This window comes from Muscardinus avellanarius, assembly GCF_963383645.1.
Source record: "Muscardinus avellanarius genome assembly, chromosome: 11".
Lineage (NCBI taxonomy): Eukaryota > Metazoa > Chordata > Mammalia > Rodentia > Gliridae > Muscardinus > Muscardinus avellanarius.
Window position 1 is genome coordinate 75398570 of NC_137797.1, and position 27857 is coordinate 75426426.

General features: G+C 36.3%; 1 protein-coding gene across 1 annotated transcript in view; it reads right to left on the reverse strand.

The window, feature by feature from the left end:
• Positions 1-27857, reverse strand: part of ARID2 (AT-rich interaction domain 2) — a gene marked incomplete at both ends in the record, with an annotated part of 187563 nt that overhangs the window by 65818 nt on the left and 93888 nt on the right. The window contains one exon of the mRNA XM_080705952.1: positions 1938-2071. Coding sequence (XP_080562078.1) covers positions 1938-2071 — 134 coding nt within the window. The remainder of the gene's footprint in view (positions 1-1937; positions 2072-27857) is intronic.

Here is a 27857-nt window from a genome sequence, read left to right on the forward strand (position 1 = left end):
AAAATAAAAAGCACTTCCAAGTTCATAAATGTGTCCCTGAAATACTACCTTATTTCAGTCTGAATTAGATATTAAGAAATCTGACGTTCTCTACAGATTCCTAGTTTTTTCCTCTTTATCAATCCCTAATCCTGATTTTTTGAAGCATAATACATATATCACATAATTGTTTAGATTTTCCTAAAAACAAACAAGACATAGTATGTATAAAAAAAAAAGAGTTGTTAAAATAGCTTCTGAATTTGTACAGATCTATCAGTGAGTGTCATTAGAGATTCCTGAAATACTAAAAATACTTAACATATATCTTAAAGTAAATCGATTTTAATCAGGGGAGGTGGAAAGCAGATACAGAAAAAAAAATTATTTTAAACAAGACTAAATGGAAAAAAATAGTTGGCTTGGAGAGCAGATACCAGACCCTATTTAGCTACAGGATGAACAGCTACTGTTACTATAATATAGGAATCACAGTTATAAAGCTGAAAATAGTCCTTATGGTGATTACAACAATGCCTCACTCAGTGCAGGAACATCCTCTATCACATCCTTGAATTAGACAGCGGTCATTAGCTCTGTTCAAGAACAAAGAGTATATCACCTAACAAGTCACTGATTTTATTTTATCAACTTCAGCTCTTAGCAAGCTTTTCTACAAAGTGACTTAAAATGTTCTCTTTATCCTTGGTTCTTTCAGTCACAACTACTCATTAAAAACAAAGCTAGGTTTGGTTTGCACTCCCCGCTCCTACCTCATCTCAATTATTTAAAAAAGCATCAGATGAAGTCTCTTCTAATGGAGATCACAGATTTTAAGAGGAGATTAGATTTCTTTAGTCATTACTGATTGGGGAAAAAAATAGAGAGTCAAATTCAACATGAAAGAAACTTTAAAAGTAGGCAATGTGAAAATAAAAGAACTGGTGATACTTGACACAAATGAGATAGTTTATATCTAAGGATCCTTCATAAAAAAATTGGCACTCTTATCAATGAATAATAATAAATACTTAAAATGACTATAATTTTTATAAAGAACATGATCTTGAAAAAGAAATTTCATTTTTTTAGAGCAAATGTTAGTGACTGAAGAAATATATATATATCCTAACCCTAGATCTTTCTTCCTAGTCATCACAGTCCCAAATCCCAGGGCCATTAAAAACTAGAACCCTCTCAACTTTATTCACATTTCCTTTTTAGACTCTCAAGTTTTTTTATTTCCAATTCAAATTCAGTTCTTTCTAGCTACATATTCTTTTAGCACTGTTGTAAGAGTGACATTAGACAATTTTTCCCCCTGAAACTCTGGGAGAAAAATAATAACTAGAAACATTTCTGATAATTCTAGTACTAGGAATCTCAGTCACTGTAGAAAATGTAGTAGACTTTATATGAAAATGTTTGACTTCCCTAATCTAAGTGAACCTTCCTCATCTAATTTTTAGTGACTATTCAGAATAAATTGAGCAGCCAATAAAGGAAACATATTAACAATAAGAAACTTTACTTGAAAATATAAGTACTTGCAACTCAAGATTTTGGAACTACATTTTTTTGGGAGATAGTACTGGGGATTGAACCTTGGGATGCATCTACCACTGAGCTACATCCCCAGACCATTTAATTTCTTATTGAGACAAGGTCTCACTAAATTGCTAAGGCTGGCCTCAAACTTGTAATCCTTCTGCATTAGCCTCCTGAGTTGCTGGGATTATAGGTGTGCATCACTATGACTGGATGCAACCAAAATTCTTATAACAGCCTATAATAGAAAGGTCTCTAATAACAATTAGATGTCAACTTTTGCAAGCTTCAGTACTCCACCACTTTAAGTGTTCCCATATGCAAAGTAATAAAGTAATTCATTGAATAATACTATTTTTTTCAATTTGAAACTGTGGACCTATGCCCTGCCAGTTTCCTGTGATATTTACCTGACACACTGTGTTGCTGGTAATTGTAGGAAGATGGAATTGCACCAATAGGAAGCTGTGGCTTTGGATTGCCTGGTGGTACCTCATCATCATCCTCCCCAAAATGATGAACTTTCTCGTACTTTTCTAGATAACTGAAATAGAAAAAGAGTACAGCAAAGATTTAAAAATAAATTTGTCTTATTTTTAACATCTTCCACCCATTTTCCTTTTCTAAATGCCTCAAAACAAAACCAAAAACCCACGAATTCACGGGACGGCTACAGCAAGCCGAGGTGAGCCACTGCGGAACAGCCAGGCGGGATTTCTCCAAGCAGAGAGCGTCTAAAGCTCCCAGTGGCTGAGCTCAGCACACGCTGCAGGGATTCAGAGTCGAAATCAAAACCAAGAAGAAAACGCCAGCCCAATAGCCGAGGGTGTAGCAGCGGCGCCATATTACCACCGGCGGCAGCAGGAGCAAATTCAGCGAGGCCAGTACAGCTACATCTGCGCACTCAAGAACAGTGAGTCAAATTGCAGGCCACAGAGGAGAAATCCCAGTACTGTACTTCCTGGGACTTGACCCAGTGGGGGAGGGGCATTGGCAGAGATATCACACCATAGGAGAACATGCAACCTGGCACCCCCCACAGTCTAAAGCAGCCTCTATCGACTCTCTGGGTCGGAGACTCTGTGATAAAACCCAGTAAAGGAGTAGTGGGGTCTGAGATACTACAGACTCGAGATCCAGAACACCTTAAGTGAAGTCATAGTGACCCAAGGGAAGAACACAGAGAAGGCACAAACATCCGAAATCATGGGAAAGAGGAATAATACTGGAGCAATGAATGCACACAACCCCACAACATCAGAACCCGATAAAACAGAAAATCAGAGATTTCTAGAAGATCAAATCAGAAAAATAACTGGAGAAATAATAGAGGTGCTTCGAAAAGAACTCAGAGAGAGCCAAAAAGAGATAAAGGATGCAATTAATGAAGTAAAGGCCTCAATTCAAAGCACAAACAACCGATTAGAACACATGGAGAACAGAATCTCACTCTTAGAAGATGATCATACCAAAAATGAACGCATAGTTTCTAATCTAGAAAAAAATATCCGACAGCAGAAATCTGATATTGAAGAAATATGGGCCCATTTTAAGAGAGCCAATCTAAGAATAATTGGAATAGAGGAGGGAAAAGAAAGTGAAACCAAAGGGATCAACAATCTCTTCAAGGAAGTAATAGCAGAAAATTTTCCAGACATCGAGCAAGAGGCCGATACACAGGTCCAGGAAACTTATAGAACTCCCTTTAGACAGGATCGGAGAAGAGGATCCCCACGCCACATAATTGTCAAAATGACCAATGTGGAAGCCAAGCAGAGAATCTTAAAGGCAACAAAAGCAAAGGACCAAGTGACATTCAGAGGCAAACCAGTTAGAATCACTCCAGACTTCCCAAACCAAGTCATGAGAGCCAGAAGGGCTTGGAGTAACATATTCCCAATTCTGAAAGAAAACAACTTCCAGCCAAAAATGTCCTACCCAGCAAAACTTTCTATCAAATTAGATGGAGAAATAAGAAGCTTCCATGACAAACAGAAACTGAAGGAATTTTTGTCTTCAAAACCAGCGCTAGAGAAAATACTCAAAGAGATTAACTACAAAGAAGAAATAGGTAACACACACCAGAACCAGAGAAATAAGACTTTCCATCCAACAGACAACTAAGATTGGTTATCTGTGGAGATTCATTATTTATGTTAGTCTTTTACCTATCTCTAAAGGGTATTGTTTGCCTTTATTGTTGTTAATTTTTAGGATTTCTAGTTGGAATATTAATATACCTTCAGATATAGCATCTGGAAATATTTTATCCCATTCTCTTAGTAACTTTTAACTTTGTTTACATTGTCTTTGGATATACAATATTTTTTTTTATTTTTAGGGAGTTTGTATACTCTTCTGTTGCCTGTGCCATTGAAATCATATCCAAGAAATCACTGCCAATTTCAGTGTTGTGAGGTTTTATGACCCAGATTTCCTCCTAAAAGCTTATAGTCTTAAGATTTATATTTAGGTCTTTTATCTATTTTGAGTAAATATTTGTATATGGGATTAGGTAAGGGTCCAATTTTATTCTTTTCCATGTAATTATTATTTTTCAACAATATTTAGTTTAAAGATTATTATTTCTACCACCAAATGTTCGTGGAAACCTTGTCAAAAATAACTTGACAATATAGGGAAGAATTTAGTTCTAGGCTTTTATTTAACTCCAATGGTTTATAGATCTACCTTTAGAATAGTACTACACTGTTTCAATTATTGTAGCTTTATATAGTTTGAAATCAGAAAATATATATCTTCTAGTTTTGTTCTTTTTCAAGATCGTTTTGGGTATCTAGAGTCCATATTCCATATTAGGATAGATTATTTTTCTGAAAAATAAATATATAAATATATGATAGTTTCACCTAAAAAAAATAGAAAAAAAATATTCTCTGGTAAGCAAGAAAGTAAAAAGAAATATTGAAATGTTATCTTTAAGTCATCAAAAGCTTGGTATCAGACAAATGAAACTGTTATGTGAGATTATCATTTTTAATTTTGGATAAATTGCTATAATACTAGATGTCAACCACTAAGCCAAGCATGGGAGGGAGGGATGGGGAGAGAATGGGGTGGGGATCGGGTGGGGGCTGACTGGGTGATGTGTGCATGTATGTCTACAAAAGTTTGTATCCCACTATGATGTATGAATACAGTGCACCAATAAAAAAAAAGAATATCAAAGAATACTTTTAAATGAATAGCAGTATGTTTTATTTACTGCTTTTATTAAAAGCTATGTATAGTTACAATAAAACTAAGTGATAATTAAAAGATTCCTTAACCATAGACGCTTCAATCTAATTTACCAGAGGTAGCCAGGCAGATGGTGACTGAGGAAAGCAGCACAAATCAGTTGTACTGACACTTGATCTCTATTGCTGTGAAAACAGCATCTTGACAGAGAAAACAAACAAACAAAAAAAAAAACTGAACAAAGCAATAAAAAACTGAAAGGCGACGAAAACAAAGCCAGAAGACAGAACAGGGACAGCAAAGTACCCTGCACACCTCCCTTGGAGAACAGCTGCAACTCTGGGAGTTGCAGTAGTATTATCTTGCCTAATACCACTGGGGCTGCAGGCACTACATCTTCCAGAGACCCCCCCAGCAAAAAACCCAACAACATTTTTGTTCTAAGTGGCTGTAGCTCATCAAAATTGTAAGAGCTTGGAACCTGGCTCCATGCTCCACAGAGATCCTACTGCCCAAATCCCTAGCTAGAACCTGCAGCAATGGCAGCTGAGCCTACCAGGTCCTCCAGAGATCCAGACCAGCACTCAACAACACTCTAAGTGAACTAGCCATCCCCTCAGGAGAATGCCTAGCTTGGCTGCAAGGACTTGCATGGCAAGTGATAGACTCACGGGCCTGAGACTTTGTAGTTTACCCTGGTGAAGGTGGAGGTAGAGTATGCTGTCAGACACATCAGAGGCATGGATTAGCAGATAGCTTCCAAGGCCAATCCAGTAAAGAGGCCTACAAAGAGGCACAGCACCCTAGTAGGGCCTCCAGGAATCACCACAGACCACCCAATGTTGGTTACTGGGAAAAAGTCAGACCAATCCAACCCTATATGTGGAGAACTTGAACCCCTATTCATACACTGAGTCTGGTCCCAACAGCACCCACTACCTACATAGGAAGGGAAAGCCATAGGGTCAGGGTCTGTGGAAAGCGTGGAGATCTGTGCTTATACTGTATCTGGCCCCAGTGATACCAGTCACCTGCTTAGACAGAGAGAAACTCGGGGATAGACACTGTAGAGAGCTCAAAGACCCAACCTTGCAGAGGGAGAGTCATCAGTGGCACTCGGCGGCTATACACAGAGAGGAAACAGGCCAGGGTCCTAATCTTTGAAGGAGACCAAAAAGTGAGGCTGCAAACTGACATTATTGCAATAGGTTAAAGAGCAAACGAGAGTGCTTGGAACATGCTCAAAAACTTAAAATGGAAAGTAAACTTTAAAGGACTAAAAGAATCCATGTAGACCCAGAAGGACAGGAGAGGTAAAGTCTGCTCTATACTAATACATTTACCTCTTTTATAAGCTTCTTCCCTCTTTCATTTCTATTCTCTTCTCTCTGTACTTTTATTCTTTTTATTTCTTTGTCTTGTATTAAATCTGTATCATATCACTATACCTAAATACTCCTGGTTACTAGAATCCTATATATTCACTATCTCTAATCTCTACTATGTATTACCTTACTACACTCAAACTCTCATTTTACTTCATCCTATCTGCTACCTTACCCTATTTTTTCATTTACTAGTTTAGCACCTCCCTCTTCACTCAATCTGTAGCAGTAAATATAACACGTTTTGTCCTTGTATGTACCAGCTAACACCTACAGAGCGAAAGCTATCAAATGCAACAAAGATACAAACTTAAGAAACCTAAAATCATGAAAAGGAGGAATAGCAAGATGCAATGAGCATCCACAGCCCCACAATAACAGAAATCACCAACATAGAATTTGCAGAGATTGCCAGAAAGACAAACCAAAACTTTAATAGTAGAAATGATACAAGATTTCTGAAAAGAACTTAGAGAGAGCCTGAAAGAAATAAAGGAACAGATAAATAAAGAATCTGACACCCTGAATAGGAACCAGAAAGAAGCTTTGAAGTAAATGAAGAATGCAATCATTGAAATGAAGGCATCAATACAAACTATAAACAACAGATTAGACCACATAGAAAACAGAATCTTGAAGATACATAAAAAAAAATAAACATATAGTATATAATTTATAAAAAAAATTCCACAGCATAAATTGGACGTTAAAGATATGGGTCAATTTTAAAAGATCTAACCTAAGAATAGTAGGCATAGAAGAGGAAATAGAAGCTGAACCAAAGGAATCAACAATCTTTAAAAAGAAATAACATCAGAAAATTTTCCAAACATAGAAAAAGACGTCTGTAAATTGGTACAAGAAACACACAATACCCCCTTTTGACAAGATCAGAGAAATGGTTCACCAAGCCACATAATAGTCAAACTAATTAATGTAGAGGCCAAGGAGAATCTCTTAAAGGCAACAAAAGGCAAAGACCAAGTGACATTCAGAGGCAAACCAATTAGAATCACTCCAGACTTCCCAAAACACATCATGAAAGCCAGGAGGACCTAGAGCAACATATTCCAAACACTGAAAGAAAACATCTTGCAACCAAAAATTTCCTACCCATCAAAAATATCTCTCAAATATGACAGGGAAATAAAACTCAAAAACAAAAGCTGAGGAAATTTATGATTAACTGCAAAAATGAAGTAAGTAATAAATGCCACAACCAGAAAAACAATAATTTCCATCAAACAACTCAGCAAAAAACAAATACTACCCCAAACAGAAGTGAAAACTCAAAATGTTCAGAATTTAAAAAAAAGACTGCTAAAATGTAAATATATACATAAAAAAGGTGGCAAAGTTAGGGTTAGGATTAAAAAAAAAAAGCAAAGAAAAAAAGATAAAATTAAAAAATACACCTCAGAAGAAAAATAGAAAATTTCAACTCCCCAAATAAAAACATAAGGTGGAAAAATAAATTAAAAACCAGAATGGGTTAAGAATCCATCTATAACCTGCCTGCTTCAAGTAAAGATATTCACAAACTAAAGGTGAAGGGCTGGAGCAAGGTAATCCATACCAATAAAACTTGAAGACAAACAGGAGTAGCAACTCTAATATCAGACAAATCAGACTTCAACCCTGAGCTTAAGAGAAAGGGACAAAGCAGGTCCTTCCTTCCTCCCTTCCTTTAAGTTGGTAAAGGGAACAATCCAGTAAGAGAAAATAATAACCAACATTTATGCCCCAAACATAGGTGCAACCACTTTCATAAAACAAACTCTTTGTGACATAAGTCACACATAGATCCCAACAGCAATTATACTAGGACAATTCAACACTGTTCTCACACTGCTAGATCAATCTTCTATACAAAAGGTCAGTAAAGATGCCTCAGATATAAAGAACACCAGAAACCAAATGGACCTATTAGACACATATACAATATTCCAACCAACTACAACAGAGTTCACATTTTTCTCAGCTCTTCATGGAACCTTCTCCAAAATAGACACAGGTAAAAATCTTCTCAACAAGACCCCAAAGGCAAAAGAAATTAAAAGGAGGATCAATATGTGGGATTTCGTTAAATGGAACAGCAAAGGAAACTAAGGAGAACCTCAACAGATAGGTAACAGAATGAGAGAACATTTTTGCCAACTATGCCTCCAACAGAGGATTAATACCTAGAATATAGACAACTCAAGCAACTCGCCATTAATAAAACTAATAACCTGATCAAAAAATGGGCAAGTGAACTAAATAGACACTTCACAAAAGAAGAAATTTAAATGGTCAATAAATGAATAAAAAAATGTTCAACATTATCAGCAATCCTTGAGATGCAAATCAAAACTACCTGGAGATTTCACCTAACTCCAACTAGAATGGCAATCATTCAAACACAAACAACAAATGCTGGCAAGGGTGTGGAGAAGTAGACACTCCAGTACACTGATGGTGGGATTGCAAATTAGTTCAACTACTTTTGGAAAACAGAATGGTAGTCTATGACCTTTAACATTCTATTGATCTTAAACTTTATATTTTTAATTTTTATTTTTATTGGTACTGAATGTGGAACCCAGGGGCTTTTCTACCTCTGGTCTATACTCCCAGACCTATTTTTTTTTATACTTTATTTGAAAACAGGGTCTCACTAAGTTGCTAAGAGCCTTACTAAGTTGCTGAGGCTGGCTTTGAACCTGTGCAATCCTTCTGTCTCAGCCTCCCAAGCACTGAGTTTACAATTGTCTGTCCTCACACCCAGCTTTAAATTTTATTTAGTGTGGGTTGTTACTAGGTATAAATTTGGGGAGATAGTAAGTAGTGAGGAACACAGAAATTTGGAGATATGGAGATAGTGAATAGCAGGGAACACAGAAGCTCACCTGGGCCTCACAATAAGTTCTCTTTCTGCTTAACAATTTTATTGATAATAAAAATATTTTCATTTAAAAAATAATTTACCAGAGATAACCACAGGTTTGTGTATATTTCAGTATATTTTTGTGAATTATTTTATTTAACAGTATATTTTAGAGATCTATGCATGTCACCACATTACTAAACTACTTCACTCTTTTAATGCCTATACAATACTTGGTTCTATTGACAGGTGATAATTTAACTAGCAAAACATTAAAGCTATCTGTAGTTTCATTTTTGCCATCACAAATTATGCTGCAATAATCTTAGTCTGTACATTTAAGTGAATATTTTCTCTTCATAGACATCAGAAATAATTTGGCTATGACCAAGTCCCCATCCAAAATACTGTGCCTAATAAATCTTTACTAATTTATAAAATAGTTCCTGTATCCCCTACCTATATCACCATTACTAGGTATGATGAGTCCTAATATTAAGAATAAATTTTCCAATTCAAAATCTACTGTTGCCTACCAGTTTATACTATAATTCCCAAGTAAAATTTTAAAATGGAGACAAAATTGGTTAAACACAACACTGTATTCTAAGGTATATGCCATTATAGTTTATAAAAAATTGAACTGATGTACTGATTTATGTTTACCATAAAAAAGTTCTATGTGTGATTATTTTACAGATCTATTTTCTATCATTCATGATCAAAACAGATGGCAAAGTCATCAGCAGCTATTTTAAAAGTCTGGAAGCTATCCACCTTTTGTTTTTTTGGACACTTGAGGCAAGAGAGATAGAGTGTCAGTAAACAGATATGACCATTTTTAAAGTATTATTTTGTTTTTTTACTATGAAAACATAATTTCCAAGGTAGTATAAATGGAAGCTATAATTATACAAATATAAAAAATAATGACATAGAAAATCATTACTACTCCTCATTTCCCTTTCGAGTTTTACAAGTAAAAGTAATTTATGTGCTCAAGTCTGGGAAGGAATTTAAAATGTCCTTTTCCATTCCTTCCTAGATTTCCATAAAAGCTCAGGTTGATCACGGAACTCTGTTTATAAGGAAAACATTTAGACTTAATTTCCTACTTCTTTGTACAAGCAAAATAATTAGGAATTAATGCTGTTTTTAATATTTTCAAAACAATCTATGTTTAAAGATTTAATTACACATTTATTTGAATAAGATACTGAAGCAGGTTTAGAATAGCAGATGATAAATATCTCCTTCCAACTTAAAATTGTACATATAAAATTCTATTAATCCTTATGAAATCATAGTTAATTATTCTTGGCCATTGTACTGAAATCAATTTTTAAATAAATTTTATTTGGCAACTTTACTTACAACTAGTTTGGCAATGAATGTGCAATTTCTGATAGAAATCTCATAATAATATCTAGGGTGACTTCTTATTTAATTTGGGCAAAATTTGAGTATCACAATAAGACTTGCCCTAAGGGTAAAAGTATTTCAAGTTCTTCCTAGTTGCTACCATGCATATTTTTGTCTTTTCATTCTTTGGTTTGTGTTTTTTTATTTTGGTACTGGGTATTAAACTTAGAGGGATTCTATCTCTGAGCTGCACCCTAGCCCTTTTTATTTTTTATTTGAAACAGTGTCTTACTAAGTTGTTAAGGCTGGCCTCAAATTTGTGATCTTCCTGTCTCAGGCTCTCAAGTTCTGGATTACAGATATTCTATTTGGTTATGGGGATTGAACAAGAGACAGCATCTTTTTAAACATTGCTTATATAATATAGAGTCATCTTCTAGTTGGCATGTTATGCTAGGTCATTTATTTCCATTGGAGGCAGGGCCTCTGGGCTAATGGGTTCCCATTTCCTTTGTTTAGAAAGGCTATTCATAGCCAGGCAAGGTGATGCATGCCTGTAATCCCAGTATTTGGGCAAAATTTCAGCATCAAAGTAAGATTTGTCTTGGGAGACTGAAACAAGAGGACTGCAGTTCCAAGGACAATCTCAACAATTTAACGAGACCCTGTTTCAAAATAAAAAATAAAATAGGACTGGAGGTGTTGCTCAGAAGTAGAATAATCCTGGTTCAATCCCAAGTATCAAGAAAAAAAAGAAAAAAATTTTTTTTTAAAAAAGGATATTTATGAGTCAAATATTCATTGGAAATGTTTCAATTTATTTGGAAGTTTTAAAATAAAAATACCACCAGTTAGTTACTTCAAATTTTCAATACATATTCCATTTCTATGTAAAATATTTCAACCACAGAAAAAGACTGGAAGTTCCCTAAAATTTATAATCTAGTATGACCCTATAATCTTCACAGAAATTACAGTTAAGGCAAATACATAAATACTAGAAGCCAGGCACACACTTGTAGTCCCAGTGTACTTGTGAGGCAGAGTAAGGAGTGATTACATAGGTTCTTGGCCAGCCTAAGCTACTTGTGAGGCCCTCTGCAACTTAGTGAGATTCTGTTTCTAAATAAATAATAAAAATTTGGGCTGGGGTTGGAGCTCAGAGGCAGAATGCTCCTGGATTCAATCTCCAGTGTCACAAAAACAAACAAACAAACAAACAAACAAAAAAAAAAAAACAAGAAAAACCAATCCACCTATATATTCTAAACATGAACAATGCAAGACTCTAAAATTTTTATCATAGAAATTCAATGACAGTTCAATATTGAAATATTGATAGCTTTAAAATTACCTTCAAAGCCAGGTGTGGTGCAGCATACTTGTAATCTCAAGAGGATCATAGGTTCATGGCCAGCCTCATCTACTTAGTGAGGCCCTCCACAACTTAGTGAGACCTTGTTTCAAAATTAAGAATAAAAAATAGAGCTGGGGGTATAGCTCAGAGGTAAGAATGCCTCTGGCATTTATCCCCAGTGCCACAAAAATAAATAAATAAATAAATAAATAAATAAATAAATAAATAAAATCGCTTGAACATCAACTAAGAAAAACTCCATTATATAAACTAAGAATGAGCCAAGCATGGTGGTCCATGCTTGTAATCCCAGCATTTGGGAGGCTGGGGAGGCTGAGACTGGAGGATCGTGGTTCATGGACAGCCTCAGTTACTTACTGAGGCTCTCCGCAACTTAGACCCTGTTTCAAAAATAAAGAATAGAAAATAGGGCAGAGGGGTGTAGCTTGGAAGTCGAATGCCCCTGGGTTCCAACCTCAGACCCGCAAAAAAAAATAAAGTAAAATAAAAATGAAGTAAGGATGACAAATGGCATTTAATAAAAATAGTCTTTGCATTAAAAAATTAGTTAATGAAGAATTCCAAAATACTTCTATGTTTGGATGTCCTCTATGGCCCTTTTTAGTGCAATTTAAGAGTTTCCAACAGATCTTTTCAATATAGGCATTTCTCATACTTCACAAACAGGAAGCAGAATTTTTATATATACCTAAGACACTCCAATAGGAATGGCATTTAATATACCAACTGGCACTGCCCCCTTCTTACTCTATGCATCAGGGAGTCCATAATGTGGCTCACCCTATTTAGACAAGATGAAGGGCTAAGTGGAAATTTCCACTACTAATTAGATCCTATGTTCTATAATGTCTGTATGTGTCTAGGTTAAGATATTATCTAATTTTAGCTAAGCTATACTCACAAAAAGGACTAAATAAAATAGATTTTTTTATGTCAGGTGTGGTGCACTCTTGTAATCCCAGCATTTAGGAGGCTGAGACAGGAGAATGACGGTTCAAGGACAAACTCAGCTAATACTTAGTGAGACTCAACTCAGTGAGACCATGGTTCAAAATAAAAAATAAAAAATAAGGCTGGGGGTATAGCTTGGAGGTAGAATGCCTCTGGGTTCCATTCCCAGTACAGAAAAAATAATAATAATTTGCAGAGAATGTCACTAAGTAGCTAAGGCTGGCCATGAACCTGGACCCCCCTGTCTCAGCCACCCAAAATAATGTATGCCACCACACCCGGCTCTAAAATAGATTTCTTTTAAATAAAATAGAATAGAACCTTCCCAACAGCTTGAATAATGTAAGCGGATGTAAGAAAATGGCAGAACAGGTATTTCTAATATAAGCTAACTGTCAATACCACTATGAAATTAAAAGCAATGACAATGAAATCAGATATGAAAGTAGACCCCCAAAATCTCCAAATTATCAAAACCAAAACAAACAACAAAATATGAGTGATAGATTAACATGCCCTGAAAATAGAACAAGCCTTGAATTAAGTTAATTCTGTCCATACTTTTTGATAGCTGATGATTCGCAACTAAGTATAGATAGAGAACTATAAGGGAAACCTCTTTACATATTTTAGCAAGTTTTCAAGTCACTAAAACTAACTCAATTCTGTATTAAAGCTTAAAAAATTTCAAGTAAACATATTGACAAATATTTATAAGAATCTTTTCAGAGACTAACTTTTCTATCACTAGACAGACATTTCTTCATTTTCACATGATAAAAATGGTTAAATTAATACATGGAAGATATGGTAATAAAACAAATAATGTTGGAAAATGATAAAACATCTAAGATTAAAAGACAAGGATTACAGCAAATTATACTGAATGGGAGGTCTCTATATAGCTGAATGAAAATACAGATATTTATAACATGTCTGAGCTTATGGTATTTACAGGATTCTCTTTCAAAACTGAATTTTACAAACAAGGATTTTTGGTGAGTCATTAAAGAAAAGCTATGCCAGAGACAACCTATTTTCATAAGAAAATAACCTTTTTTTGTGTGTGTGTGGGGGGGGTACCAGAGATGAAACCCAGGGATATTCTACCTCTCGCTACACCCTCAGCCCTATTTTTTATTTTATTTTATTTTATTTTATTTTTAAATTTTGAAACAGGGTCTCACTGAGTTGCAGAGGGCCTCACTAAGTAGCTGAGGCTGTCCTGAGAACTGTGATCCTCTTGTCTTAGCCTCCCAAATGCTGGGATTACAAGCATGCACCACTGGCTGCAAATAACCTTTTTTAAGAAAAGGAAATCTCCCAAAAAATGTTAATTTTACCTACAATCACAAGAAGAAACATCTACTTTTAACTAATAAAGAAATGAATGGGGGAGAGTGAAAATGGAGAGAAGAGAAAGAAAAGAGTGACAATAAAAATATTTTTCACCACAGTTTCAACAGATTTCTAGTGAAGACTATTTTTAAATGTTATCAATTCAAAGAATTAGATTTTACTTTACAAAAGTTGCAAATTTGCTGACATTCCCTGTGATAACATTAGTTGATAAGCAGTATCTCACCTTGTAGATCATTTAGAAAATAAAACAAAAGAACACCTTCAGTATCTATTTTTTAAGGTGACAGTGAAATTTTAACAATAAATAGAAAGTAGTTACTCTTAGAAATTCTAAGAATGTTAAAAAGGATATTGTTAGGATTGAGGGTCTAGTTCAGTGACGGGAGTACACACCTGAGATGCTGGGTTCAATCCCTATCACATCACAAAAAAAAAAGTATGCTAAAAAACACTGTTTTTCACTATGCCAAGTATGAGAAGGGGGAGGGGTAGAGAATGGGGTGGGAATTGGGGAAGGGCTAAATGAGTGATGTGTGCATGTATGCCTCTATCATCTTGTACCCCATTAAGATGTATGACTACAGTACACCAATAAAAAAATTAAATTCTAAAAAAATCCAAAAAACACTGTTTTAAAAAAAATAATTTTCTTTCCATCATATGATTCTGTTGCTGAAAATAATATGCCATGTATTAAAACTTCTGTATCTATACTGAACTAGGAAAAAGAACTTTCCAAACTATTAAAAGAAATCTCATTTATGATTTTGCAAGTATAGAATTCTTTAAAATAAACTTTTATATTTTATCCAGTTTCTTTCCTTTTTGTTTTTTAGTACTGCGGATTGAACCCAGGGTATTCAACCTCCAGACCTATTTTCTATTCTTTATTTAAAACAGGGTCTCACTAAGTATCAGAGAGCCTCACCAAGTAGCTTAGGATGGCCACAAACCTGCAAATCCTCTTGTACAGGGATTACAAACGTGCAACACTACACCCCACCAGTTTCATATTTAAAACAAAGTCACAACTGCAACAAAGAATTCATATGCTTTCACATATCTAGATACACCAAATACTTTTATGTTACAATATGAAACATCTGAATCTCAGAATCTATAGGTTTTGCAACTGTAAATTCAAACAATTTCCCATGAATACTGACAGACTACATTCTTCTTTACTTGATCTCTCAAGCAATTTCTTCCTCCACATACTTTTTCCCAGTGACTCATGTAAAATTAGTTTCTTGTTTTTCATAATCTTGATATTTTTCAAGAATATAGGGCAATTATTTTGTAGAATGCTCTTAATTTGCATTAATCTGATGTTACTTCATAATTTAATAGAATAAATTTTTGGCAGGAATGCCTAAATGTGAACTGGTACCCTATTACACTTACTGGGAGAAATATGCTGATTTGTACCACTGTCTCTGCTTTTACAGGAACAAGGAATGATTACAATTTTCTAGGTTCAGAATATTTTGTTGTTTGCTTCAAGTGTGTGTATAAGAAGGGTTATATATAGATATTTAGCAGCCAAAAACGAAGACTGCATTCATTGTTTCTTGATAAATGGCTCCTATGTATTCTATAACTTGTGGAGCACCACAAAATGACACAAAGTAGAGATTGCCCTGCAATAAAAACATTAGAAGGGTGAAAAAAACCTCTACAAAGAAAATTATAAAACACTGAAAAAAGAAATTGAAGACCTTAGAAGATGGAAAGATCATCCATGTTCATGGATAGGCAGAATAAATATCATCAAAATGGCCATACTTCCAAAAGTGATTCAATGCAATACCCATTAAATTGACAAGATCATTCCTCACAGACATAGAAAAATTAGTTCTTAAATTCGTTTGGAACAACAAAAAATCCAGAATAGCCAAAGTAGTTATCAGCAACAAAATCCATGCAGATGAACTACAATACCAGACTTTAAACTATACTCCAAAGCCATATTAATAAAAACAGCATGGTACTGGCACAAAAACAGATATATAGACCAATGGAGGAGAATAGAAGACTCAGAAACAAATCCACACACTTACAATCAATTAATGTTTGTCAGAGGGGCCAAAAATACACACTGAAAAAAAGATAGCCTCTTCAACAAATGGTGTTCTTGGCAAAACTGGTTAAACATATGTAGAAAAATGGAAATAAACTCCACTTTCTCACCCTGCAAAAGAGTCAATTCAAGATGGATCAAACACTTGGAAATTAGAACAGAGACCTTGAGGCTCCTTGAAGAGGGCATAGGTCCAACACTGCAACACACAGGCACAGAGAAATAATTTCTCAACAAGACCCCTAAAGCACAAGAAACTAAAAGGCGAATCAATACATGGGATTGCATTAAACTGAAGAGCTTCTGTACAGCAAAGGAAACTATCAAGAAAGAACCTCAACTGAGAGCCACCAGAATGGGAGAAGATTTTTGCCACCTACTCCTCCAATAGAGGACTAATATCTAGAATATACAGAGAACTCAAGAAACTCAGCAACAAGAAAACAAATAACTCAATCAAAAAATGGGTAGGCTGGGCATGGTGGCGCACGCTTGTAATCCCCGCGCTTGGGAGGCAGAGACAGGAGGATCGCGCAGGTTCGAAGCCAGCCCCACGCGCCGGCTTAGGAGACCCTGTTTCCAAAATAAAAAAAAAAATGTAAAAATAGGTCTGGGAGTGTAGACCAGAGGTAGAAGGGCTTCCAGGAACCCCAGTACCACCAAAAAAAAAAGGGGGGGGGCAAGTGGATTGAATAGACACTTCACGAAGGAAGAAATTCAAATGACCAATAAATGCATGAAAAAATGCTCAACATAATTAGCAATCAGAGATGCAAATCAAAACTACCCTGAGATTTCACCTAACTCCAACTAGAATGGCAATCATTTAAAACACAAACAACGAATGTTGGTGAGAATGTAGAGAAGTGGGAACTGTAGTACATTTTTGGTTGGATTGCAAATTAGTGCAACCACTTTGAAAAACAGTATGGAGGATCCTCAGAAGAATGAGAATGAACTTACCAGATGATCCAGCAATACCACTCCTGGGTACCTACCCAAAAGAAAGGAAACCAAACTACCAAGCTGATGCATGTGTATCTATGTTCATAGCTACACAATTTGCCATTGCCAAACTATGGAACCAGTCAAGATGTCCATCAACAGATGAATGGATTACAAAACTATGGGATATGTACACAATGGAATTTTACTCAGCCATAAAGAAAAACACACTTATGCAATTTACAGGGAAATGGATGAAACTGGAGAACATTATGCTGAGTGAGATTAGTCAGTCACACAAAAAAATAAGAAATCGATGCTCTCCCTAATATGTAGAAGCTAGGGAGAAAATGGGTCATAGGAGGAACTCTAGATGAAGAAGAAGATTCTATAGATGAGAAAATAAGGTGATCCTAAGGGGATGGGAGGGTGGAAAGGGAAATTCTCTAATGCACATGATGTACTTTAACAAACATGTCAAAGTCAATCAGTAAGCCAAACATGAGAAGGAGGGAGGGGGAGGGAATGAGGTGGGAACTGGGTACAGGCTAATTAGGTGATATGTGCATGTATGTCTTCATCACCTTGCATCCCATTAAGATGTATGAATACAATGCACCGATAAAAAAAAAAATGTAAAAAAGAAGGGTGAAAGCCGGACGTGGTGGCACAGGCTTGTAATCCCCGCGCTTGGGAGGGAGAGACAGGAGGATCGCACAGGTTTGAAGCCAGCCGCCTGCGCTGGCTTAGGAGACTTTCTTTCCAAATAAAAATGTAAAAATAGGTCTGGGAGTGTAGCACCGAGGTAGAAGGGCTTCCAGGAACCCCAGTACCACCAAAAAAAAAAAAAAAAAAAAAAAGAAGGGTGAAAAAAGCCCACTCTCTACTTTCAGGCAGCTATAAAATGGGCATATCACACAACCTTGTTCAAATGAATTCCCTTGACTAAAAGAAGTGAATTTTAAACGAATAACAACCAAATTATTCAAAGCAATGAGGAGTTGAAAGACCAATTTCCGATTCTCCAAAGAACCTTTAAATTTATTTTCAGATTAGACAGAACTGACTTATGTTATTGCAGTATCTGTGACTGGATTATTTCTACTTTGCACATTGTCAAAGGATAAGACAAGGATGCATAATGTATAATAGTTTTCAAACTACTGTTTTGAAGGGTTCTTTTTTGTTGTTGTTTTGATTTGTTTTTTTTTTTTTGGATTAGAGACCAAACGCAGAACACTTGCCAGGCAAGCACTTTGCAACTGAGCTACATCCCCTCCCAGGAAACTACTGTTTTAGAATCTTAAGTGGGATTCTTATATAGCTACAAGGAAAATGAATCTATTTATGCTGATACATATTTAAAAAGGTACAGAATAACTGTGTATGTAGTTATTTCTATCTAATAAAAAGGAGATCAGCTATATACTTGCATTTGAACAAAGTATTTCTGGAATAGAAAAAAATATATAATAGTAGTTACCTTCATAGTGGAAACTTTTTTTTGGGTGGTACTGGGGGTGGAACCCAGAGGCTTTCTACCTCCGGGCTATACTCCCAGACCTTTTTTTTATATATTTTATTTGGAAACAGGGTCTCACTAAGTTGCTGAGAGCCTCACTAAGCAGCTGAGGCTGGCTTCGAACCCGTGCAATCCTCCTGTCTCAGCCTCCCAAGCGCAGGGATTACAAGCGTGCGCCACCACGCCCAGCTCCATAGTGGAAACTTTCTAACCTTTCCTGTTATTAAAATTTTTCTTTTTAAAAAACAATCTACTCACTTACTTTTAATAAAAAGAATTAATTTAAAAATATAATTCTACTTAAAGGTTCAATTTTTATTTGTTTACTTGTTTGTTTGTTTGTTTATTTATGAAGATCTGGGGATGGAACCCAGGGGCATTTGACCTCTGAGCTACACCCACTGCCCTATTTTTTTATTCTTTATTTTGAAACAGGGTATCACTAAGTTGCAGAGGGCCTCACTACAAAGCTGAGGCTGTCCACAAATAGCGATCCTCTGGTCTCAGCCTTCTGAATGCTGGGATTACTAGCATGTACCACCATGCCTGGCTAAGGTTCAATATTTAAAGCAGAATGAAGAGATAAAAGAGTACAATAGGGAAAGCCAGTTTTTTAATACAAAAAGATAGCATTTTAATTGTGTGGGGAGCGGGTTATGGTGGTATATGCCAGTAATTACAGTACTTGGGAAGCTAAGACGGATGATCACAGGTTTGCGACCAACCTCAGCTACTTAGTAAGATCCTCTGCAACTTATTAAGACCCTGTTTCAAAATTAAAAAAAAAATAAATAAATAAAGAATAAAACAGGATTAGGGGTATAGTTTTGAGGTAGAACACCATGGGTTCAATCCCAAGTACTCCCCCCCACACACAAGTGTTGGGGAAGAATAATATTCAGTCATCTATTCTAGGATAACTCATTTCTTATTGGAAAACAAAAGGTTTTGTGTATGTATGTGGTGGGGGGTACTGGGGATTGGACCCAAGGATGTTCTATAAGAACTATACCCCCAGTCCTATTTTTTATTCCTTATTTTGAAACAGGGTCTCACTAAGTAGCTAAAGCTGGCTGTGAACCTGCGACCCTCCTGTCTAGCCTCCCAAGTACTGAGATTACAAGCATGTGCCACCATACCCAACACAAAAGAGTTTTTTCTTTTATATACTACTACACTAATTAAATTTCCAAGTGAGTTAGAGATTTAATTTTATAAATATTGTTATATATTTAAAAACATGTTAAAGTTGATATTTATAATATTAAAAAGTTGAGAAATCCTTCTGAGCACTCATGAAGACAGATTAATCTCCTCAAAAGTTTAAAATTTCTTACGCAAAAAGATACTTTTTGTGATATAATTAAAGACTTACTATTGGGTTTTGTGGCACATGTCTGTAGTCCCAGTACTTGAGGGGCTGAGATAGTATAATCGATTACAAGTTCAAGGTTAATGTGCAGTAAGTGAGATGCTATTTTTAAAATAATGAATCAAGCCGGGCGTGGTGGCGCACGCTTGTAATCCCCACGCTTGGGAGGCTGAGACAGGGTGATCGCACAGGTTCAAAGCCAGCCTCAGCCACTTAGTGAGGCTTTCAGCAACTTAGCGAGACCCTGTTTCCAAATAAAATATAAAAAAGGTCTGGGAGTATAGCCCGGAGGTAGAAAGCCCCTGGGTTCTACCCCTAGTACCACAAAAAAATAAAATAAAATAAAATAATGAATCAATGAATACACACATACATACATAGGACTGGGAGCATAGCTCAGAGGTAGAATGTTCCTGGGTTTAATCCCCAATAAAAACACACACATACACAGATTTAGTAAACATATCAAACTGTTTATCATTTTTAAAGATGAAAAACAACCTAGAATCAGTACTCTAATGGTATATAGAATACTTAAATTCAGGAAATAAAATGTACATGTCTATTTATTTAGAATATTAACCTCATAAATGGAGATATACAAAGAAAAATCTTAAAATATATTTAACAAATGTTGATAATTAGTATTAAAATATTACGACTTAGGCTGGGTGTGGTGGCACATGCTGCACGCTTGTAATCCCAGAGCTTGGGAGGCTGAGACAGGAGGATCGCATAAGTATGAAGCCAGCCTCAGCTACTTACTGACTCTCTCAGCAACTTAGTGAGACCCTGTTTCCAAATAAAGTATAAAATAAAATAGGCCTGGGAGTATAGCCTGGAGGTAGAAAAGCCCCTGAGTTCTATCCCCAGTACCACCAAAATATATATATGACTTAAATCTATTCTACTTAGCAAGCCTCCAGCGTGCTTGGGTTGGCAGTGACCCTGTGCATTCCTACAGTGGTTGCCAGAACAGTCTCGAAATGGTTTGAGGCCTTGACCTGCTCTATCCAGAGCAAGGTTATAGAAATTTCAGACAGTTACCTACTCCCAGATCCAGCTTGCTGGGTGTGGTGTAAATCATGTTAAAACGCACTTTCAAAGCCAGGCATGGTGGTGTGTGCTTGTGATCCCAGCATTCAGGAGGCTGAGACAGGAGGATCACGGACAGCCTCAGCTACTTAGTGAGGCCCTTTGGAACTCAGTGAGACCCTGTTTCAAAATAAAGAATAAATAATTCTTTAGGAGTATAGGTCCAAGGTAGAATGCCCTGGGTTCCATCCCCAGTACCACAAAAAGAAAAGAGAAAGAAAGAATATGGCCTCTCCCTGCAGAACACAGCCCGTCGCTGTCTGTTGTGGGGCGGCACCCTGTATGTGCCCTGGGCTGTTCCTGTGTCCCGTGGTGATTGAGGGGTTTTGTGTTCTCTATCAGAAAAAAAAAAAAAATAAAAACAAAAAAATAAATCTATGCTAGTAACATTTTGCAGTAAATGTTTTACTTAAAATGTTGCTTTATCAAAAAACAGAGTAAGGGAAGTTACTTCTTCTGAGTCTAAAATGAGAAAAAAGATTACAAAAGGCAGAAGTGGTGGTTGGGAAATTTAAACAAAATGATAAATCTTCAAAACAGCATTTTTACCAAAAGAAAATATGGTTATTTCTTGAGATGGTACACAGGGAGTAGTTCTATCATCTGGGGACAGACATTAACTTGGAAGGGAAAAGACTGGAGGATATAGGAAGTGGATAGGAGGGTCAGGAAGAAGAATAGGAGAAACATGAAGCAAAGAAAGAAGAAAAAGAAGAATAAAGAGAAGAAAGGAAACCTGCAGAGACAACAGCAGATGAAAGGAATTTGGAAATATGAAAGAGGAGGGATGGGAAAAGTAGCAAGAATGAATAAAAGGAAGACAGAGGAGGAAGAAGGTGGGGTAGGGACCATAAGACAAGAATGATAATATGAGAAAATTTGCAATATCTAGAGCCTACTGTGGAGTGTTGTAGCTAGCAAGAAAGTAGCAACTCATGAGAAGAGTAGACTTGAGATGGCTGTACAGTGGGTAGAAATGGTTCTTTATAGGCTGAAAGTCCTGGGTGATATTTTAATTTTGGCATAAGGAGAAGAGAAAAGATGCACTGTAACTCTCTACTATAATGCACCCTTAATAAATTTTTTGATTTTTTTCATTTTTGTGCTGGGAATTAGGCCCATGGGTATTCTACCCCTAAGATATATCCACATCCCTTTTTAGTTTTTAATTTGAAACATGGTCTTGATAAATTGCTGAGGGTCCTGCTAATTTGTTGAGCTGGCACCAAACATGTGATCCTCTTTTTCTCAGCCTCCTAAATAATGGAATTACACCATTGCACCTGGCATAAATGTCTGGATTTATTTCTGAATAAAAAGATAAAAGACAAAAGATAAAAATGGCTTATATTTTGTGAAGAATCTGAAAGCTATGCTAGGTTTAAAAACCTTAGTAGAATACTAAAGCTCCAAGTGTAAGAAAATGATTGTGACGAAAAAGAGTAGTTTCAGACTGAAATAGAATGGAAGACTTCCAAAGGAAGAGGGCATAAATATTATTGTACTGGATTAGGAGATAAAAATATAAGGGAATAAATTCCCTTTCAGAGTCAGTTCTATCATACCAATATAGTTTCATTACTTAATACTTTGTTTTCTGACCTCAGACTGTGAAACTTAAGGCTTTAGACAAACAGAAAAGAAGTATCTCTTGCCCTAAGGGTAGCTGGGCTTCTTTAACCAATTAAAACATAAAGAACAAATATCCAATACCAGTATTTGGTGCTGAAACTGGCCTTAACTACCTGAAGATTAGTTTTTCTAACACTGAATCAAATTCTACTATTTTTATGCTGATCTATTTGCCTGAATTCTCAGGCAAATTATACACTTATGTGTCCTCTCTCTGTAAGTATAGTCTTCCAGAATTATTTGGAACTGCATAAAATATAGAGGAAAAGGATTCTACTCTATTTATGCAAGATGGTCTTTTATATATTTTCCAAATAAATTTTAATAGTTAATAACCAAACTGTAATGATATTAATGAATCCAAATTAAAGTATCCTCTTATGCAAAACAGATGACAACTTACCTTTGAATATAACATCTATTGGTATAGCTACTTTTATAGACCTGTACATTTTACTTGTTTTCCTCATTTCAGATCTAATTAATTAACAGCAATTATTCCAGTGCCCAAATAGTATCTCTTTTATTAAAAAATTTACTTCTTTTAAGGAAAATATAATGTCCTCATTATATTAGGAATCTTTCCAGAATCTCAGTACCCACATGAACTAAAGAAGATAGTCCAAAGTATGTAAATCACAATGTAAAAATCTACTTAAATTTAGGAAATTACTGCCATTTATTTGGGACAGTAAAAATATTGATGGTGGTTATTACTGTACTTATTCAGAATGTACAACATAAGAGTGATTCATAAAGAATCAAAATATTCTAATGTAAAAGTTTGTCTAAAAGACGTTAGATGTTCTAATAGATACTGTGATCTAAATATAAAATAAAAATGAAAACAAATATGATCAAATAGGTCTAGAAGTAACTGTCAATGTAAGATTAAGTAGTGGAAATGAATACATCTGTTCAAATTTATTGTTTTAGTTTAAACATCCTGTCAGGTGATTAAATTTTCATTTGAGGTGGTTGGTCCTCTGAAAAAGAAATGCTTCTTATAAGAAACTTATTCAGACAGTTAAATATTGGGAAACATTCTGTCTAAACATTTTTATTATAATATATTTAGCCAGGAATGGTAGAGTGACCTGGAATCCCAATACATGGGAGGAGACACAAGAATTGCAAGCTCAAAGCCAGCATTAGCCACTTACTGAGATCCTTAGGAACTTAGACCTTGTTTCAAAAAAAAAAAAAAAGAAAAAGAAAAAAGGCCAGGGGTGTGGCTCAAGGGTAGAATTCCCCTGGTTTCAATTCCCAGTGCCAAAAAAAAAAAAGCCAAAAATAAAAACCCAAACTATTCTTTATACTATAGTAATTGAAAAAATATAGGTGTATTCAATACAATATTTGGACTTTTTTTGTCACCAACTCATGTTTCTTATTTGTGTGTATTTGGGGCGAGAGTGTTGCTAGGGGTTGAATCCAATAGTATTTTACCTCTGAGCTATACTTCCAGCCATATTTTATTATTTATTCTGAAACATGGCCTCATTAAGTTGCTAAGAGTCTCAGTAAGTTGCTGGGGCTTTGTGATCCTTCTGTCTCTGCCTACTAAGAACTAAGATTATAATCATGTGCCACCATGTCGGGCTCATGTTTTAATTTGCTTAATCATTTATTCCTCTTAAAGCAGAAGATAAATGCTACAATGTGGGATAGCAGAACCCTTTCTTTCCTGAAGGTGTAGTTAGTAAAAGAGGTAAAATGAAACTGCAAATACTCCAGAACCCTACCTTTTCCTCCCATCCCATCACATCTGAGACCTGAGGTATCTTTGTAGAATAATTTACAATGCTAAGGAGCAGCCTAAAATCTTATGGCCAAAAGAACATGAGGCATTTTAAAATCAATTATTGACATAGCTTATATTAATAGATGATTTAGAACAAATTAGAACTGAAGGCAAATAGGCATAAAGAACTGAAAAGCAATAAAAGTATATTTTTAATTTCTAATGTTATTAAATCTAAGAATTAATATTCTGTTAAGCCTAAATGCCTATGGTAAAAAAGTTGCTCATTTAACTCAAGAATTTTTCAGTTGATGGTGGCAGTATTGCAAGGACTAGTGTGAAAATGTAGGGCAACTTTTGTTATTCACAATGACTAAGGAAGCATTACTGATAATAATTAGCTAGGAATCAGGAATGGTAAATATACTACAATATAAAAGATATTACAGAATCACAAGTGCGATTTAAAAATACTTATCTTAGGGACTTCCGGGAAGATGTCGACCGAGAAAAGCAGGGCTTAAGAGCCCCCCTAACAACCAATCTCTATTAGCACAAAATGAGTGCCTTTCATAGCCAGAAAACACCATCACCAGAGAAACAAAAAAATGAAATTACAAGGGACAGAGAAAAAGAGGGCTGGAAAAACAGGACACCAGAAAGAAACCAGACTGCAGTGCTGCGGCTGGAGCCGCGGCGCGGAGCGGCAGGCGCCATCTTTCCTTGCCGCACGAGGCCCCAGAGAGGAGGGGGACTCAGAACGGAGCTCAGAGCCACAGAGGAGATACGCCAGCTGCACAGCTGAGGACGCGGCAGCAGCACCTTACTGCCAGCGGCAGCAGGAAGTTCAACAGACGACTATAGCTCCAGACCAATGCACTCAACAGCCCACCAGGCTCCAGAGAGAAGCGGCGGACAGCGAGCCGAGGTGAGCCGCTGCGGGACAGCCGGGCTGGATTCGGCAAATTTTTCGGCGCAGGGAGCATCTAAAGCTCCCAGTGGCTGGGCTCAGCACACGCTGCAGGGACTCAGAGCAGAGCTCAAAACTAGAGAAGAAATACACCAGCCTCACGGCCGAGGGCACAGCAGCAGCGCCATATTGCTACCGGCAGCAGCAGCAGTGAATTGACCGAGTCCACTACAGCTCCATCTGCGTACTCAACAACAGTGAGTCAAAATGCGGACCCCAGAGGAGAAATCCAAGTACTGCACTCCCAGGGACTTGACCCAGTGGGGGAGTGGCGGTGGCAGAGATATCACACCATAGGAGAACGTGCAACCTGGCACCTCCCCATAGTCTAAAGAAGCCTCTATCGACTCCCTGGGTCTGAGACTCTGTGATACAACCCAGTAAAGGAGTAGTGGGGTCTGAGATACCACAGACTTGAGATCCAGAGCACCTTAAGTGAAGTCATAGTGACCCAAGGGAAGAACCCAGAGAAGGCACAAACTTCCGAAATCATGGGAAAGAGGAATAACAATGGAGCAATGAATGCCCACAACCCCACAACATCAGAACCCGATAAAACAGAAATTCAGAGATTTCTAGACGATCAAATCAGGAAAATAACTGCAGAAATAATAGAGGTGTTTCGAAAAGAATTCAGAGAGAGCCAAAACGAGATAAAGGACGCAATTAATGAAGGAAAGGCCTCAATTCAAAGTACAAACAACCGACTAGACCACATGGAGAATAGAATCTCGCTCTTAGAAGATGAGCAATCCAAAAATGAATGCATGGTTTCCAATCTAGAAAAAAATATCCGACAGCAGGAATCTGACATTGAAGAAATATGGGTCCATTTTAAGAGAGCTAACCTAAGAATAATTGGAATAGAGGAGGGAAAAGAAGGTGAAACCAAAAGGATCAACAATCTCTTCAAGGAAGTAATAGCAGAAAATTTTCCAAACATAGAGCAAGAGGTTGATACACAGGTCCAGGAAACTTATAGAACTCCCTTTAGACAGGATCGGAGAAGAGGATCCCCACGCCACATAATTGTCAAAATGACCAATGTGGAAGCCAAGCAAAGAATCTTAAAGGCAACAAAAACAAAGGGCCAAGTGACATTCAGAGGCAAACCAATTAGAATCACTCCAGACTTCCCAAACCAAGTGGTTTATATATCTGCCTTTAGAACAGTACTACACTGTTTCAATTATTGTAGCTTTATATGGTTTGAAATTAGAAAATATTTATCTTCTAGCTTTATTCTTTTTCAAGATCGTTTTGGGTATCTAGAGTCCATATTCCATATCAGGATAGATTTTTTCTGAAAAATAAATATATAAATATATGATAGTTTCACCTAAAAAAAGAAAAAAAGAAAAAAATATTCTCTGGTAAGAAAGAAAGCAAAAAGAAATATTGAAATGTTATCTTTAAGTTAACAAAAGCTTGGAATCAGACAAATGAAACTGTTATGTGAGATTATCATTTTTAATTTTGGGTAATTTGCTATAATACTAGATGTCAACCACTAAGTCAAGCTTGGGAAGGAGGAATGGGGAGGGATTGGGGTGGGGATTGGATGGGTGCTGACTGGGCAATGTGTGCATGTATGTCTACAAAAGTTTTTTTGTATCCCACTATGATATATGAATACAGTGCACCAATAAAAAATTAAAAAAATTAAAAATAAAAAATAAAAATACTTATCTAATTCAATTATAAAAGTAAAAATTCCAAGTAAATTTAAAGTTTAGCAATGATTGTTTGACTCATTAATATCCTTTCTTTTATCTACTCACCCCCCCATAGTAGGGATTGAACCCCGGGTCATTCTATTATCTCTGATCTACACTTCAAGTCCTATTTTATTTTTATTTTGCAACAGGGTCTCGTTAAATTGCTGAGGGTGTCCTCAAAACTACAACTCTCCTCATTCAGCCTCTCAAGACAAATCTTACTTTAATGCTGAAATTTTGCCCAAATACTGGGATTACAGGCATGCATCACCTTGCCTGGCTAATAGCCTTTCTAAACTAAGGAAATGGAAACCCATTAGCCCAGAGGCCCTGCCTCCCATAACCAATCATGCCAAATAGAAAATGACTCTGTATTATTTTAAGCAATGTGTAAAAAGATGCTGATATGCCCAATCCACAAAACCAAATAGAATATCTGTAATCCAGAACTTGAGAGCCTGAGACAGGAGTATCACAAATTTGAGGCCAGCCTTAGTAACTTAGTAAGATCCTGTTTCAAAATAAAAAATGAAGACACGTATGATGGCGCACCCTTGTAATCTCAGCATTCGGGAGGCTGAGACCGGAGGATCACGGTTTGTGGCCAGCCCTGTGAGCTACTTAGTGAAGCCCTTCGGTACTTAGTGAGACCCTGTTTCAAAATAAAGAATAAAAAAATAGGGTAAGACACCAGGCATGGTGGCGCACACGTGTAATCCCCGCGCTTGGGAGGCGGAGACAGGCGGA